Genomic DNA, 14508 nt, shown 5'->3' with positions numbered 1-14508 from the left:
CTTCCTCCAGCAAAATCTTGAGGCATTTCTTTAGCATTGTCTTTATCTTCCCATGGTGACTTATGAGGCATGCTTAAGAAAATTTTATATTAAAGGTCAGAGACTCCAAAAGATCCAGCCAAAATTTTGGGAAGTTTATAGTGTGATTAATTCCTGGAGTCCTTCATTTTCCAGCCCTTTAATTTGTGCAATCACATTGAGTGTTCAAAGTATACACTGCTTTTTAAAATCTTTCAAATACTCTGGGCACAGCCACAACTAGGAATTCATAAAAAGAACTGATTAACATTCCCCACCGAAAGGATCCTTGAAGGAAACTAAAAACAAAAAACATATTTTTGCTGAATCCAATTTGCTTACATTTCAACACACATAACTCCACTTAACTGGCCATCACAGCAAAAGCCACAACACACACCCACAGCAGCAGCAGCATGGAGCTGACCACACAACTCAACAGACAATGCAGACAAACTTGAGTATAAACCAAGATTTTTCTACCTCTTTTCATAACAGGTTAGTGCTGGCCCTCAGTGTTGGTGTACAGTTTTTATGGCATGGGAAAATAGGGATGTTTCTGCCCTATAAAAATAAATGTGTTGAAGGCTTTAGTTTGAGCTTACACAATGTTAGAAAGTTCCAAAGGCACTGGCACAATATCAAAAAAAGAAAAAAAAAAAAGAATCCCACAAACAAATATATCACTTATGCACATGGAAAGATGCTAAGAAAACACTGGTAGGGAAACTACTGGTTTCCTGGATGATTTATGCAATAGTTTTCAATACCTTCCTGAAAAATAAAGAATAAGAAAGGCATGCTAGTGGGTCTTTGGTGGGGCATATATTGTTGCCGACCCCCATTCATACTGAGTCTGGCTTTAAACTGTTCAATAAGTCATTTTCTCCCTGCAAAAGTAGAAAGCACAGAACCCTCATTGTTCTTAACCTTTTAAGCCTTAGGAAGAGCTAAGGGAAAGAGTATAGAAATGCATGCACTATCTTTAATGAAGAAAGAGATACATAGAATAAAAATTAAAATATAAAGAACAGTTTCTTCATTTTATGTATCATAATACACATTTCTTTCCAAGCCTTAGTTTGATACATATAGATTTTCACGTGTGATATCTTATCTACTCCAGAAAGTGCTGGGACAGAAAGATAAGTAGGAAGCAGGAAATTCTGAATTTGAATAAAGGCAATAAATACCTTTGCTGTTACATCAAAGGATGCAAGGTGGAAGATGGGGCTTGAAACTGGGAATGTTTCCCAATTGGACTTAATGATTTGTAATTCCTTAAAAATTAAAACTTACCACATTCTGTGCAAAGTTTTCAAAAGATGTTCTGCGATCCATTGAGTATTCCGACTTACATGTGTGGGGTTGGGTGGGGCAAAGGAACAAAGAGAGAGAGAGAAGAAAGAAAGGAAAGAAAGAAAGAAAGAAAGAAGGAAAGAAAGGAAGGAAGGAAGGAAGGAAGGAAGGAAGGAAGGAAGGAAGAAAGAAAAGAACAAAAGAAATAATGAGAAGAAGGAAGGAAGGAAGGAAGAAAGAAAGAAATAAAGAAAGAAAAAGAAAGAAAGAAAAACAGCAGAAAAAGACAGGATGATGAAATGATGCAACACCAAATTCATGTTCTAAATCATAGGGATCAGGAAGACAGGAGAGTTGCCGCAGAAGGCCATGTCACAGGACATGGGCTCTGTTTGCATTAGTGCTTTTAATTTTAACACCAAAATTCTTCTTGTGCAAACAAAATAGTGTGATTTCAAGCAAAATCAAATTACACTAAAATGAAGTAGATATGTTAAGGTTTTATGCCAACATTTTCAAAGCCTAAATGTTTGAAAATCTAGTGGCTTAACTTCAGAATTTCCTCATAATTTTCTACTGGAACTAAATTTCTGTTGATAACATCATTAATTCTGTAGAGCATTGCTGTCCAGTAGAACTTTCTGAAAGCATGGAAATTTCATTCTATACTAACTAATATTTCAGAAGTCTTTAGCTGTGGCCGTTGAGTATTAGAAATTTGAGTAGAATTTTATGTAACCTTAACTAATTTAAATTTAAACAGCTCCATGTGGCTAGTGGTTGCTGTACTGGACAGTGCAACTACAGAGTATCTATTTCCCATTGCAAAGTCAATGGACTCTGAAAAATACCATTAGCTTAAATGATGATCATGAATTACACAATTATAATTTCATCTCAGAATTTCAAGAAGCTATGGACTATTTTAACATTACAAAATAATGAATGATGTTGATGTTTACATCCAGATTTTCCATTCCCTGTTATACTGGTTATAGAAGGTGTTATTTACAGTGAGACTTTGATTATAAACATTAATTGAACAATGTAGCCTATTGCAGCTCTTCGAAAATGTCCTTGGCTATCATCTTAGGTATGAAACCTCATCGTAGGGATACTAAGTGACTCAGAATAAATGCCAAATGAAAATATGTGGAAGCAAACATTACTGCATTTTGGCAAGTATCATTGAAAACAATGAGTTATGGAGCATATGGCCCAAAACATACATTCTAGCTTACTGGACAAGGAAAACCCTCTTTAAGTTTTTGATCTGATGACATTGTTCTTTTCCTTTCTTTATTGTAATTTTTTATTTCCTTAAACTGGCATACAGAAGACTAACATGAAACATGAAAACGGTGTCTAAACAACTTTGTAAAGCATGAACATCTGCAGAAACAAACAAACAAAGAAGAAAATAAGCAATCAACAAACAGAAACCCATACAACTTAAATGGCCCTTATAAAATGCGAAGGTTTGGGGGAGGGTCTTGGAGTATATTCACTTACCATTTGTCCAATACTGTGGGCCCAGCAGAGGTAACTACTCCAAATAACTACAACTGAGAACTAGGTCAAAAGAATTCACAAAGAACCAATACCTTTTTCTTTGCCTGTAGAAGCTCTTGATAGGCACTGGATCTTATAAAACGTGGGTATGAATCACTTTTCATCAGTTTGTAAATGTGCTCCTAAAAAGAAATAATGGTTGAGGTGCTTCCTTATTATTTCTCAGGAAAAATCAAGTACTGTGATAAGAATACAACATTTGGTTCAAAAACAAATCTGGAAGCAGCTAAAAATAATAATGATAATGCTGATGAGAATACCTTATATGCTTATAGAACATTTAGACTTTCAAATTTATTATTTTATTCAAGGATCAATGTTTAAACTGGTTTGCGAGCTAAACCACAACCAGTCCTTAAAAAAAAAATGGAATTTAGTTAGCAGATTGTCATGAAGTAATTTCAAATCAAGTTTTTGATTTACATAGATCATTTAAGAATATAAATAAATCTGCTGTCTCTTAAGATTACTCCAGGCCAAAAGACAATGATGTGAAGTCAAGATTCAATAATCATTCTAGAAGCCTTTGGCATTTATATGTAGTTGGAGGGTGCAGACTTCCCAAATGAATCATTTGTTTGGTGAAAACTGTCATCTACATCCACTTTAGGCCAGAGCACAAGTCCAAAAATAAATTTTGTGATATTTAATTGCTAAACCTCCCAATTTGTGTGCATGTTTTGACTTATTCATAGATAGATTAGGTAAATATTTGATAATCCTAATCAGTCTGCAATGTTCTGTTTTGATGATGAATATTGGTAGATAAAGAAGAAAAAAATGTATCCATCCAATTCAGTGTTGGCCCAATCTAGGGAGATTCTGCTTTGGCTTATTGCACTCTAGGGGAGCATAAATGCTCCTTGTTCATTCCAGTCTGTTAGACACGGAGTTTTGAACAACTTGAGAGTATCCGGAATGTCCCAGTCTCTTCTTGTTTGGAGAAAATATATATTTTAAGAAATGACTCAGTTTCCCTGGTCTTAAACACACCAGCGATAATTTGTAGTTACTGTGAATCCACTTAAAGACGTTCTGGATTAAGTCTCAATATCTAGTCTAAGGTTCATCTCCAAAAATATGGTACATTTGGAACTGCATCAGAATTTGTTGTTGGAAAAGTGAGGCAATGTCTTATTTAGAAGTCAATCATTTTGGGATTCAGATGTTATGTTGCTCAAGATCTACCACTTATAAAATGTAAATTTTGACCACTTTATTCATTTCTCTGAGTCTAAATTTTCTAATCTATAAAATAGAGTTATTGTCAGGATTAGAGGAATGACAAATGTTTAGCAAAGTATAAGGGTATGCCTAGTAAGTGCTCAAATATGCTTGAGTATATGCCAGGTACACTTCTAAGTGCTTGCCTATATTAGTTAATTATATCCTCACAAAACCTCAACAAGGTTGGTAACCATTGTTATATCTATTTTAAATATGAAGAAACTGAAGCATGAAGAAGTGAAGTACTTGCAATAGGTCACAGAGCAAAGCTCAGACTAAAACCCAGGCAATTTGGCTCCAGAATCTGCTTTCTTATTACATTGCATCTCTTCTTAAACAGCAGCAGGAAATTCTATTATTATATTTTTGAATATATGGTTTAAAAGCCTACAAAAAGCTGGAATTAAATATCTGAGGTTGATTGAAAAAAGAAGGCTACGGTCAGGTAGTAGTGTTTTCTATAGAAAATCATGCCTTTTCCTTTTATTGAAGACCCAATAAGCAAGAATATTCTTCAATGACAAAGATAACAAAGAAATGTTCTTTTTAATATTAAGATTTGGGGAAGGTAATTTCAAATATTTTACACGCTGTTGGCTCCAGAAAAATGCTTGAAAGTTTATCTTGAACCGCAAGAAAGAAAAACCAGCAGAGAAATAAGCAACAGAGCCAGAATTTTCATCCTGCTCTCTCTCATGTGTCTCCATAGAATGTAATTATTTCCACATAGAAGACCATAGCAGAGTCAGGGCGAATGAATGGGTTTTTGGTTGGCTGTTTCAACTTGTGTTAGTTTTCTGCACAGTGGCTCATTTCTTTTTAAACCAAAGCAAAGGATAAATATATTTTCTACCGAGAGTAAAAATAAGAAAGGAAATTTGTGTACCTTATTCTTCATCTTCTATATCTTGTTTTAGTAATGTAGTTATTTAAAAAACAAGATACTTTCTAGAGCTAACATTCTTCTCTAAAAGAGGTTTTAAGAAATTATGAAGCATGCATGTTCTGGTTTAAAAGCTAATTTCAACATATCATTAGGAAATAATATCCTCTCATTGCATGTTTATTTTTCCTATTGAGCACAATATTTTTTTAGAAAAAGTAGAAATTCAAATTGCTTCTAAGGAGGCAATTACACCCAGTTTGAGAAAAAAAGAAAAAACACATAAAAATTTGTCTTAGGATGTTAATAGTAATATCAATTTCCTTTTCTCTTCTTTTTGCAGACTAAAAAAGTAACTTGGAAAAATAATAAATGCCTAAATTTACTATTTCATTTTATCATCAGAGACAAAAGTGGTTTGAATTTTACATAACTTCAAGCTAATTTAGTTTAGTTCTGACTATCCATAATAATAAATTATTTAGGAATGTCAGAATCTTAGAATCTCCTCATTGGAAGACAAGTTAAAGAGTTCAAATACATGTTACTGAGGTGACAAAGTAGAAAATAAAGTAAAAAGTTTTCAAATATTTAAAATATTTCCCTTCAAGAAATTTTCTTGTAAAAACATTCAAATTTACAAAAATTCCCAGGCTTTAAAAACTCATTTTAAAGCATCTCTGTTTTCTTTTAGATCAATTAGTTATTTTACATAGTTACCTAAATTGAAAATATTAGATATAGCCACCAATTATAATGAAAATAAAACAAAAGTATTCCAACTTTCAACTTCTCAGGAGAACATTTGTGACGCAATGTGAGGCCCATCCATGTACCAACCTGAGCATCTTCGAATGTGTATCGCCCGGGCTCCTTCACATTCTGTGTGGTTTTGTCATAGCTCTTAGAATCCAAGTTAATAGCACTGGGGGCTCCTGGAGCCAGAAATTCTTGCCATATTTCCTGAACTCGAGAGGGGACTTCTCTAATAGGCCTTTTCTTCAAGTCCTCCACTGCTAGCCAGAATCTATGCAAAATGTGACACCAAGCATTTACTCCAATGCCTCATAATCCGAAAATTCTTAAATTATTGACCTATCATTCAATTCACAATGAAGCATAATAATGAACTCATTTTCTCTGAAGGCTTCCAGAAACAGGTCTTTACCGATTTTTTTAATTAGTCGTATTCAAAGATATAACATTTGGGGAAAGGAAATCTTGAAAACTATCTCTTTTAGATGTTCTCTGTTAGAAACAGATCTGCCAGGGTCCTGATTCTGTACAACCTTAAATTTTACTGAAACAAAGGAGCATTGCTAAAGAACCATTTATTAGAAAGGAAGAGGAGTTTGAAGGGCATTAAGGGGAGTGACGTGGATCATCTGATTGCGGGGGATAAAGTATGCCACATATTCTATCTTTTGGATCTTTTGTCCATTTGAGCAATGAGGGTTAGTATGGAGAGGATTTTCTGCTCTACCAGGTAAGGGAATTACAGTGAAGCTTTGCTGGGATTAAAAGAGGCCTGGACACAGATTAGAAAATGCCCTAGCTGGAGAAATCAGGGCAAATAACTAATTTTAGGCGATTTAATTCAGGGAGTTATGAAATGACAGAAGCAGCAAGCTTTCACATGTAATTGTTCAAAAGGCTTAAATTTGCAGAGACATTATAACAATTCAGAAGTTCTGGAAAAAATAATACTGACTCACTGCTAAATATAAAAATATATTTGATATGCTTCTGTATAGAATATAGTATATTCTGAAAGGAAAGAACACCAGAACATGTTTTGCTTGATAAAAGCAAATAGCAAAGTCTAATAAGAAGTCACATTCTATTAATGGGTTTCATTTTTTAAAATTTTGCTCTATATTATGTCTTTTTGGTTAGACCTAGAAATGATGACAAAATGAATATGTATATAACACATCATATAGTGTTTTTAAATTAAAAAAAGATACCTGAAAAAGGAAGTACTAGATCTATGTTATCCTCAACAGGGGCCAGATGTGATCATGAAATGGAAAAGATGACAACAGAGGTGAAGGTCACTACAGGCTACAGAGTCTTAAGAAAGGTAGAAGGGGATAAGCAGTACCTTCATAACTATTATGTTTTAACTTGCGGATTAATGAAAGTTCAAAAATAAGTAATAAAGTAGTTGAGCTACAATTAGAATATCAAATATTACTCAACCTAGTAATTTTCCAGTTTCTAGATACCATTTTCCTGTAGATAGATAACAGTAGATAATCCAACATGAACAATGCTTTAAACATAAAACTACCATGGGTTGCTTTCAGAAGTGAAAGGTCAAGACCATTTCCTTTTAAAATACAGGTTCTGACACTGTGCAATCTAATAGGAAGGCTAGGTGCAATCTGAGGGAGCATAAGTGTTATAATTCATGCTCATTCAGGTTCATTTCAGCACTCTTTGAACACACAGATAAAAAGAATGTCTTTGTCCTTGAACTAGCAAAGATACACCATTCAAATGGCCATAATACAAGGAAGCACATGAGAGATTCTCAAGGAATAGCACAAACCAGATAGTCTGGGAATGCAGAGCAGGAAGGAGCCCCTCTGCTGGGGCAAGTACTGGGTTGGAAAAGGGAGTTCTAGGAAGGCTGTACAGGTGCAGTGACATCTTAAATAGACTTGAAATTACGGGTGAAATATCAAAGGGTAGAGGAGGTAATACTAAGAGCATCTACACTGACAAGTAAGTGCAGGCAATATTCTAAGTGATTTAGCTATATTAATTCATGCAATCCCTACAACTTTATAGAGTATGTGTTAATATTTCCCCCACTTTAGAGAAAACTGAAGATATGAAGGATAAGTCACTTATTTAAGTTACCCACTGTGAGTGCCACAGCTATGGTTTGCCCCCAGATCTGCAGCAGATGACATGCTCAAAACCACTCTCTTGAATGCCTCCTTAAAAGTATCACTGCCTTTCTTATCCTCAGCATAGTCATTGTAATAATTTAGTAGAATGTAAAGGGCACTGGCTATTTATTATAGCCCGTTATTATATGGTAGCTGGACTATGAGGAATTATCTTAATGTCTTCGAGCCTTGATTTTGTCATCAGTAAAATGGAATGCTAATGCCTATCTCACTGGGTTTCCATTAGATTAAATGAGATAAATTATGTAAAGGGCACTTTTGAAGTGCTTGACATATTTTTAGGCACTCATATAACATTCATATTATTACATTTACTTAGTACTTACTCTGCTTTACCTGAAAAAGGAATGAGCAAAAATACACCAAGCGAGAGCAGAAGTTATATTTGAGGAATAAGTACTTATCAATAAGCAGTTTTTCTTGACTATTGTTTCTGTCTCAATACTAGAAGAAAATGCTCATATGAGTGTCACACTTCCCTAAATAGCAGATGCTAAATAAGATGCATTGAGACTTAGTTAGGTGTAATTAGCCCTGCTGGCTAACTTGACTGTTTTGTCTCCCTCGGTCTGTGACACCAGATACCTAGGCAGAAGCAGGGGGTTCAGGTTGGGGGAGCAGTGGACAGAAGCTTGGTATTGGATTATAGAAAGCCTAGGATGCCAATGATTGTAATCTGATTCTGAAAGATGCTTAACTTCTTCCAGTCATATTTTGCTTGCCTGTAAAATGGGGCAAGAATATTTACATTTCATTTCTGAAGTTATGATTAGATGAATGATAATCAGAAATAATAAATACAAAATACAGCATGGCATACTTATAAAAGTAGTGAATATGAAGCATATTATGGCATATAGAAGGTATTCAAGAATTATATCTATATTTATCAATCCTTAGTATGGAAACATATAACAAGCTTATGGTATATACTCAAGAAATATATATGTGACTATATATGAAATATATAATATTTCATTTTTAATTTTACTTTGTTTTTATTTCAACATAACATGCAGTAAAAAAAATTAACAGGATTTATTAGCATTTACAATGCTTACAAAGAAAAAGGACTCTAAAAGCAATTTAGTTCAGATTTAAGAAATTGCTCTAATTAAACACTTATAATAAATCTATTTCCAAATGATCAGTTTAGCCCAAAATTTAAGATAGCATTTGGTAGATATTTATGTCTGCTATGTGCAATATTTTTATATAACCTCTGATTCTTGGGATATCCAGCCCCTGTTTTCCTAACACAGCAGGAAAAGACATATACATGTGGCCATTTAAATTGAAGAAATGGAGTAAGGGAGATCCTAGACTGCAAAAACATATGCAAGCATTTACCTTTTCCAGAACTAAACGCTTCTTCCATAAAAATATTAAATATCTAAGCCCTATAGAACTAGGGCCGGGACTGCTTCAAATTAACTATTCTGTATTTTTAAAATTTAGGACAGAAAGCCTTTTGGATGATATTTATACATTTTCACACAATGAAATATGTAATCTTTCTTATATGCAATTACTTATCAGGCAATCTAGTGTGGCATAGAATTACTGAGATAAGAAATAGTTAAGGCACGGATTAAGAAAACAGCAGTGATTCAATTTCATTCATGAAACAGAGTTTGCACACGCTATTCCTTTTGCCCCAAACTTCTTCCCTCTTCCTTTTTTGCCTGGTTATCTCCTTATCATCCAAGCCTAGAAGCTGTTTCTCTCAGGATGCCTTTACTGATCTCTACCTCTGGGTTTGCCATTCCTCTGTATTTCTCTGATCTAATACCCATGATTTTGTGTTGTGATCTGTTTTCTTCTCTGTATTCACCACTAGGCTGTACTTTTATTAAGAGCAGGAAGGATGTTTATTTGATTAGGTGATACTGGTGGGGCACTGCTTATTTATTTCTTCATCATGAAACCCATGATGTCAGCATTTTTTCAAAAACTTAGAGAATTAGAGGAAACTCCACCTCCCCATCCACTAAAAGGCTAAAAATAGACTTTATCTCTGCTTTATTTTTATTCATTCTTGTACTCAATAATTGATAATGTGACCTCAGGATAGAAAATATTATTTAGTAGGTCCAATAAAAATCCTTAGCAACTGAAGACCTTGTGAAAGCCCTGTCAAACAAGTGTTCTCATAAACTTGAAAGAGAATAGGAAGCTGCATCCCAACCATCCATGACAGGCATGCACATATAATTAAATTCCTCCAGACTCTGTCTGTGGTCAACTTGCTTAATCCATGGGACATCTGTCAAAATTTTATGTATTTCTGAATGGTTTGGTATTGGTATCTGTTAAATCTCCTGTAAAGAATGTGACATTTCTGGAGCTGCTTAGTTCCAGTGAAAACAAATGAATGCTGATGCCTTTCTGTAAATGAATTTCCCAGGACTGCACAAGTCATGAGAAAGTAAATTAGGATGTTAAGTTTCAAAAGAATAATGAATGAAAGAGCTTGTAGAAAAACCATTTTATGTAGTGGAAAGTTATCACTCACTTCAGTGATCTTAGAGCCATTAAAATCTATTCCAATGTCTCACATTTAAAATTTCAATTTCCAGGTGCCTCAAGTCAGAAAAGTTTCAAAAATATGTAAGGATGCTGTTTACAACAGATGGGAAGGATGCACACCCCTCCAGCAGGGCTCAGTGAGGTGCTGCTCTCAACTGCCCTGAGGCTGTATTTAAGTGACAAAGTAAATGCACTCCATAGTCTTGTTTCAAGTTTTACAGAAGCACTCAATCTCTTTTTCTAGATCTTACTTGAGATGCAATCTACAAAGAAGACCAATATTGATAAATAGGTGATATTTTAATTAAACTGCATAAATATTATCAATGATTCCACACTTTGCCAAATACTAGTCTAAGTGTTACACTTCTTTATGCAGGCCATTTCAAATGCATCAGATTTACATAGGTAAAAGATCAGGAGACAGTGTAAAATAAACCTTTATGAGGAAGTGATAATGTTGGACAAAGTGCTTTGCCTTCATTACTTCTTCCATTACTTCTTCATTTTCTTCTTCCATCAGGAGGCAGAAATTCAATGGGCCCGTATCATCATCATGATGTTGGTGGGATAGTAACTGGTCTATCAAGTGCAAAATAACCAGACTCATCACAGGTAGGTCTCTCTTGCATATAGTATAAGAGTCAAACAACATGGTTTACCTTAAGTTTTCTGAGCTGAATTCTGACTCTAGAAATTTAAGGAACTGTTCTCTCCCAACTGGATCTTTCAATGCTTCATCCATGCCAAAACCCCATCGTTTTACCCTCTGCTGGCTTGGTTCTTTGCTATAGGAGATAAAACAAAGCCAAATATATTCCCTTTCATTACAAATTCTATCTTCTGCTATATTTCCCCTCAAAATCATATATGATTTTAATTTCCCATCTTTAGCATATTTTTCAGAAAAAAAAATCTGATTGATGGATCTGCATGAAATTATCATGAGATGAAATTTAGGCATTAATAATAAAGTTTAATGTTTATTAAGCATTAGATATAAAGAGATGGATTTTCTCTTCTAGATTTTTTCAGCAACTTTATGAGACAGATCCTATTATAATTCTTATTTTAGAAATGAAGAAATTGAGGCAGGAAGAGGGTTATAACTTGCCAATGTTGAACAGGTAATATTCCAGACATTCTGACCCCAGAGCTCAATTTCTTAACCGCTACACAATGAAGTCTCATGGTGGCAGGTTGTATTGGAGGAAAATACATTGAGACTCTAAAGACTTAAATCCTGGTTTATGACTCTGCTGTTGATTAAATGTGTGACCTAGTCCTGGTTGAGTCACAACATTTTGGGGTTCCAACTTTCACATGTATAAAATCTAGAATTCAACGGATGAAGAAATCTGTACTTGTCAAGCATTTAAGAACCACTGGATGGAAGAGAAGGTCCATAAATGCATTCTAGAGGAGTACTACAGAATACTAAATCCTCACTCTGTAAAGGGGTATGCAATGATCTTTTTATGACTCCATCAAGGTTGATGATATAATTCTTCCCTTATATAGCTGATGAAAGAAACCAGGGAGTCTTAAACTGTGCTTTGGTTTTCTTAAGAAGTCAGTCTCTTGTCAGTTTCTCTTAGAGTGTTTATGGTAAATTCATTTTGTTTTAAAATTGAATTTATAAAGGCATACTTGTATTGGGCTTAAGTAACTATGGATGTAGCATTCATTTTACTTGAGTAGATGGGCTTTTGTGGCTATGCAGATTTTCAAGGAAGCTAAAAACAATGAGCTAAATTTTAAGAACTAAAGACCCTAACTCTGACTAGTCTTCCTTGAACCGCTTGCACCTCTAATTTTTTGTGCCATTCTTTCTGGAAATGCAAATCTAATATAAATGCAAATATCTAATGTTCAAAAACCATTACCTTGAACAAGAGCTTTATATCATGGCTAATGTAGGCACAGAGTAAAATTACTTTTACAATTAGTCAGCCATAAGATTCTTCCTATTTCAATCAAACCCTGAAATAAGTGAAATATTTGGAAGGAAGAGAAAATGTCACTTACCTTGCTTCAAGTTCCCAGAAGGTAGTATCATCAGACAACCATGGGTTAGAAGGGTCAGGTGGCACAAGAAATGGGTCATATTCTACATACTGTTCCGTGTAACTTAGCAGACTCGAGAGAAAGAAACATTTTCATTTTCCTTAGTTTTCTGTCTGAGGTTTTATCTGATCTTTGTAAGGGACACAATACAAAAACATCTGGCCAAGGAATCCTTGCTTGCTTATAGAATGAAATCCAATAGCAGTTTTCATGTTTCAATAACTTTAATGCATCAACTTATTGTGCTTCTTGGAAGACAAATATGGCTAAGGATTCCATCTCTCCCCATGCCTAAGCAATATGAATTAATATCCCTCCATTAAAATGAGGCAAAATGGAAGAGGTCACTGTGTAAAAGGAAGTGCTAAAGGTCAGTTCCAATCCTTGGTCAACTAGCCCACCCACAGCACAACAGAGAAGTTTAGCTCAACTTGGAGAAGGGGTTAAATGGAAATTTTTTGTCAAGAGTATTTACAGGAATTAGGTAAAGGGGGAATCACTGACAACAAGTTTTTGAAAAAAAATCTGTATCTAAAAAAAACCTAAAGGGAAAAAGGAGAGGAAAAAAGTTGGAGAGGTAAGATCTGGCAATGCCCCAAAGTGAAGAACATGAATGCCTTAAAAACAGACTTAAATGAAAAATAGGAAAATATATAAAATCTGAGTTTCATTCAAATTCTGAAGTCATAAAATAACTGAGTAGTGTGAATGTTAAGATGAATTTACAAAGAGCTTCTAAGTTGCCAAAAGGTAACTTAATAAATTGAAAGTTTCATTTCTCCTAGCAGGAGTGAAAAGATTCAACTCCTTGGAATTATCTTCTGTATTTGATTCTGGTTGCACAAAGACTGGACCTCTAGAGACCTAAGATAATAATGACTATTCTGCCATTCGAAGTACAACAAAAGAGCTCTTTGAAAGTTTTCCATGTTCAAAAAGGAAAAGGAAAATAATATTTCTTACAGGGCTCCAATTATTTATAACTTCTCCTCCCACCAGTTCTCTTACCATATTGAGCACATTTAATTGTCATATGAAAAATTTTTTATTTATATTGCAATACTTACCTATCAGCAACTTTTGACATTTTTAACCGATGTCTATCTAACTGTATTTGCCAATACTTTATCTGAAAAAAGAGATAAAGAAGTAGTTACATTCTCACAATTTTCAGCTCTAAATTCTGATAGACTGAGCAATTCTTAACAAGAATGTGTTCTCAACCAGTAAAATTTCAAAGTCTGTAGAAAAAATCAGACATGAGGGCTTTAAAAGAGTTAACAAAAAATTAAACTCTGAATGTAAACATAACCAGTATTGCTTTGGAACAGCAGTGAATTTGAACATTCTGCCTGCTTTAACAAAATGTGACTTTATTTTAAAAGTGTTGTAGAAATTTTAGCATTTATCCAAATCAGAATCATTTCTCCCTCAAACATTAAATTCAGAAAATAAATGTGTTTGTTATTCGTTACTATAATTTCAAAATAAACCCTACTTCCTAATACTAACCCAACAAAAGCATCAGTTATATTTGTTTTAAGAATAATTGTATCAACATTTCAGGACAAATTCTCACATGGACATAATAACACGTGGAAAATTTAAAACTCTCTGAATTACTTTTCCTTCATGGTGACTATAAATATAGTAGAAAAAGTATGTATTACACAACTGATAAACCATGTTACAATAAAATATTAGGGGAAAATAAGCAAAAGGAGAAAAAGTCCCATGACTTAACTAACCAAGATATTTAACTATGATTTGATATGAGACCCTTGGTGTTCGCTTTGAAATATTACTTGGAGCCAACGCTATTGATCAATGTGTGAAACAAGAAACAATACATACCATGACTGTTCGTCAGTGCTAATGAGGGAAAACTTCAAGAGGCTTATAGATATCAGTACTGCAGAAACAAGATTAAGCACTCTTTTGTGAAGATCATGCCACATGACTGGAGGTGGAAAACACATGACCTAATGTCAC

General features: G+C 34.2%; 1 protein-coding gene across 5 annotated transcripts in view; it reads right to left on the bottom strand.

Moving 5' to 3' along the window:
• Window positions 1-14508, bottom strand: part of RGS7 (regulator of G protein signaling 7) — a 592608-nt gene that overhangs the window by 16940 nt on the left and 561160 nt on the right. For all 5 annotated transcript variants that reach the window (XM_073801627.1, XM_073801618.1, XM_073801639.1 and 2 more), the window contains 5 exons: window positions 13584-13645; window positions 12478-12588; window positions 11112-11237; window positions 5840-6026; window positions 2922-3011 (listed from right to left, as the gene is read on the bottom strand). In XM_073801627.1, the coding sequence (XP_073657728.1) occupies window positions 2922-3011; window positions 5840-6026; window positions 11112-11237; window positions 12478-12588; window positions 13584-13645 (576 nt within the window). The remainder of the gene's footprint in view (window positions 1-2921; window positions 3012-5839; window positions 6027-11111; window positions 11238-12477; window positions 12589-13583; window positions 13646-14508) is intronic.

The sequence above is a fragment of the Tursiops truncatus genome, chromosome 1, assembly GCF_011762595.2.
Source record: "Tursiops truncatus isolate mTurTru1 chromosome 1, mTurTru1.mat.Y, whole genome shotgun sequence".
In the NCBI taxonomy this organism is placed as follows: Eukaryota; Metazoa; Chordata; class Mammalia; order Artiodactyla; family Delphinidae; genus Tursiops; species Tursiops truncatus.
This window is presented reverse-complemented; position numbering and strand designations above follow the sequence as displayed.